General features: G+C 41.9%; 2 protein-coding genes across 8 annotated transcripts in view; both read right to left on the bottom strand.

The window, feature by feature from the left end:
• Nucleotides 1–455, bottom strand: part of LOC122561470 (striatin-interacting protein 2-like) — a 35,425-nt gene extending 34,970 nt beyond the window's left edge. Inside the window, exon 1 of the mRNA XM_043713214.1 lies at nucleotides 369–455. Coding sequence (XP_043569149.1) covers nucleotides 369–455 — 87 coding nt within the window. The remainder of the gene's footprint in view (nucleotides 1–368) is intronic.
• A 375-nt stretch (nucleotides 456–830) lies between these two features.
• LOC122561808 (adenosylhomocysteinase 3-like) overlaps nucleotides 831–3,533 on the bottom strand; it is a 105,418-nt gene continuing 102,715 nt past the window's right edge. For all 7 annotated transcript variants that reach the window (XM_043713987.1, XM_043713993.1, XM_043713994.1 and 4 more), the window contains 2 exons: nucleotides 2,210–2,308; nucleotides 831–938 (listed from right to left, as the gene is read on the bottom strand). In XM_043713987.1, the coding sequence (XP_043569922.1) occupies nucleotides 846–938; nucleotides 2,210–2,308 (192 nt within the window). In that variant the 3' untranslated portion in view covers nucleotides 831–845. The remainder of the gene's footprint in view (nucleotides 939–2,209; nucleotides 2,309–3,533) is intronic.

The raw sequence follows: 3,533 nt of genomic DNA, 5'->3' as shown, positions 1-3,533 counted from the left end.
AAACCTCTGCCCCAGTTTAACGCACGTTGGAACATTTCATGCTAGTCTATCTTGGATTCCAGCATCTGCAGTTTTTTTGTCGTCTCTAAGCACTTTAAGAATCCTGTTTCAACAAGATCACCTCATTCTTCTAAACTCCAGTGAGTACAGTCCCAATCAGTTTAGCTTTGCTATAACGTAGAAGCAAGCTGTGGGCTGAGGACAAAACAAACAGTTAGAAATGGCCATGATTGATATGATGGGAATTGCCACATGACATGGTAAGATCAAGTTAGAGACAAATGCCTCTTGAATCCATGCAGAAGAAATTCATTTGCTGAAAGTGTTTCATGTCAGTCTCACAGCACACATCTCCATTCCATTGTTACCAAGTAAGGACCATAAAAACATATTTCTGGTTTGGGTCTGGTCCATTCCTCCTGCCGGCAGTGTGGCGGTTTCAGTGGTGGTTGCATGATGGTTCTGATTTATTCCTTGTGGCTAAGGCAGCAATGTGGCAGCTTTGGGTGGTAACTAAATTGACAATGGCTTGAACGACAAATTCAGCACTGGTGGCTTGGTGGCTCCAGACTATTCGTCTTTGCTACTGCAGTGATGGTGTCAGCTTCAGCTGTGTTAGCTTGGTGGGTCCGGTCTGGAAATCCTTACTTTGACAATCTCAGCAGCGGTGTTCCATAGCTACTTCATAAACCCAGATTGCCATGGGGGGAACAAAAGACGAATTTTGTCCTAACTTTGTCTCAATTATTTCTTTTTATAATTTCTGTAACTAAAATTGTGCCAAATTGTGGCAACTGATACACATCTCACTTATTTTCATAAATACAAGTGACGACAATAAATTGCTATACTATTCGGTTATCCCTTACCTGTGTGGTAGCAGTAATTGACAGCACGAAGGTAGGGACAGTGGAGCAGCTCAAGTTAAGCAGTCGTCCCTAGATAAAACAAAAAAATAGGACACAGTTATTCAATTCCAGATCTTTAACCCTGAAACAAAACTGAACACGGGGTAATCTCAAGAGTCAAGCTTCAACTGCCCAGTGATGTTATTTTTATTAAAATTCTCAATTGTCATAACTAGCTGTTGCCTAAAAGCACAGCTTTTTTAAAAAAATCAGAAGATGGGTACATATTAGCGAGAGCATTTTGTCCACCATCGACACTATTCATTTAGTAAGAGCACAGAGACCCCATGACAGTTGTAATGAAGGTAACTCTTAAAGAGGACCACGCTGATTTCCTTGCCCTACCAATCCCTCAGTAATTCTATTCTTATCTATCAAATTAAAATCAAGACTTTCAATCTCCTGTTGCTTCTATACCTCTGATGTCTTCTGTGAGTCTTTCCTGAAACCCCTAAATACTCATTCATGCTGTTCATTAGCAACTTATTTGAAAAAGAAAATACACCTTTAGTTTCCACACGTATGCTGACAGCATCCAGCTCTACCTCACCATCAGCACTCAGGACTCTTTTCACCCGTACTAAATTGTCAGATTGTCTGACATCCAGGACTGGACAATACTTCCCACAACCAAACACGAAGATCAAAGCCATTATTTTTGGAGCCAATATAAACCCAGTTCCTTAGCTACTAACCCCATGTACCCTGGCAACTGTGCGAGGGTAAACCACACTATTTGCAACCTTTTGTCATATCTGAACAGATGATGAGTTACTGAGTACACATTTGAGCCATTACCAAAACTATCTATTTCTACATTTGTAACACCCACCAAACTGTTCTCGCTTACCTACACTATCTCATCAAATTTAAAATTCAAATTCAGGTTTACAAGTGCTTCCATGGTCTCACTCCTCCCTATCTTTGTAGACACTTTTACTTATCTATTTCTAGCCTCTTCAAGGTTCCCAGAATTTAATTGCTCCATCATTGTTGGCCCTACCTGCGGTTGCTTAAGCTGTGGAATTCCCTCCTCTGGATCTCTTTCCTTCTTAAGAACTCTACTTTTGGTCAACATTTTAATTACCTGTCTGAATATTACCCAATGTGGCTCAATATCTAGCTTTATTTCATAAGCCTTATGTGAAGTACTTTGGGATGTTTTACCACACTCAAGGTGGTTTATAAGTAAATAGTTGGTTTCATAACCTCCAGAAAATTGGCACAGAAATGATGGGACAGGTATTTACAAATTACATAGACCAATGGTAAACTGAACATTTTGACAAATACAAAAATACCTCAGCCAGCAACACAATCCTCTTCCCATCTGGCCAAATGACATGATCGACTTGTGACCTAACACGCTCCCATGTGAGCTCTGGTGTTCGAAGGCTTGCCTTAAAAAACAAAATACGTGGCATTACTAAAGGTGCAATGCATACCAATTCTTGCTTTTGAAAATGCATATTGGGCAGTTACATCCTCATCACTCTGGGTATTCAAACTGACCAACTACTTGATCTGCCCTAACAGCATGATGGACTGCAGTAATTTAAGAAGGCTGCACTCCTCCACCTTTTCAAGGCCAAGAAGGGATGAATAACAAACATTGCCAAGCCATTAATGCCCACACCTAGTGAAAGGCTCAAAGAAAAATTGGCATTCATAAAATTATTGACAGAAATAGTGGGTGGCCCCTCTGATGGGAGGGAGATGGTTTGCTGTTTGGGCCAGCACTTATTGCCCATCCCTAACTGCCCTTGAGAAGTGTGAATGAGCTGCTCTTTTGAACCACATGGTGTAGCTACACATACAGTGATGTCAATAAATGAGTTTGCTTATTTTGATCCAGCACCAAAGAAGGAACAGGAAAATAGTTTGAGGTCAGGATGCGGCATGGCTTAGACAGAAACTTGCATGTTGTGGTGTTTGCATAAGACCATAAGACATGCATGTTGTGGTGTTTGCATAAGACCATAAGACATGGGAGTGGAAGTAAGGCCATTCGGCCCATCGAGTCCACTCCGCCATTCAATCATGGCTGATGCGCATTTCAGCTCCACTTACCAGCGTTCTCCCCGTAGCCCTTAATTCCTCTAGACAACAAGAATCTAGCAATCTCGGCCTTGAAGACATTTAGCGTCCCGGCTTCCACTGCACTCCGTGGCAATGAATTCCACAGGCCCACCACTCTCTGGCTGAAGAAATGTCTCCGCATTTCTGTTCTGAAATGACCCCCTCTAATTCTAAGGCTGTGTCCACGGGTCCTAGTCTCCTCGTTTAACGGAAACAATTTCCTAGCATCCACCTTTTCCAAGCCATGTATTATTTTGTACGTCTATATTCAATCTCCCCTTAATCTTCTAAACTCCAAAGAATACAATCCCAGTATCCTCAGCCGTACCTCATATGTTAGACCTGTCATTCCAGGGATCATCCGTGTGAATCACCGCTGGACACGTTCCAGTGCCAGTATGTCCTTCCTGAGGTGTGGGGACCAAAACTGGACACAGTACTCCAAATGGGGCCTAACCAGAGCTTTATAAAGTCTTAGTAGTACATCTCTGCTTTTATATTCCAACCCTCTTGAGATAAGAGACAACATTGCATTCGCCTTCTTAA

This window comes from Chiloscyllium plagiosum, chromosome 23 (genome assembly GCF_004010195.1).
Source record: "Chiloscyllium plagiosum isolate BGI_BamShark_2017 chromosome 23, ASM401019v2, whole genome shotgun sequence".
Classification (NCBI taxonomy): domain Eukaryota; kingdom Metazoa; phylum Chordata; class Chondrichthyes; order Orectolobiformes; family Hemiscylliidae; genus Chiloscyllium; species Chiloscyllium plagiosum.
The sequence above is the reverse complement of the archived record's forward strand: the minus strand, read 5'-3'. Positions and strand labels throughout refer to the sequence as shown.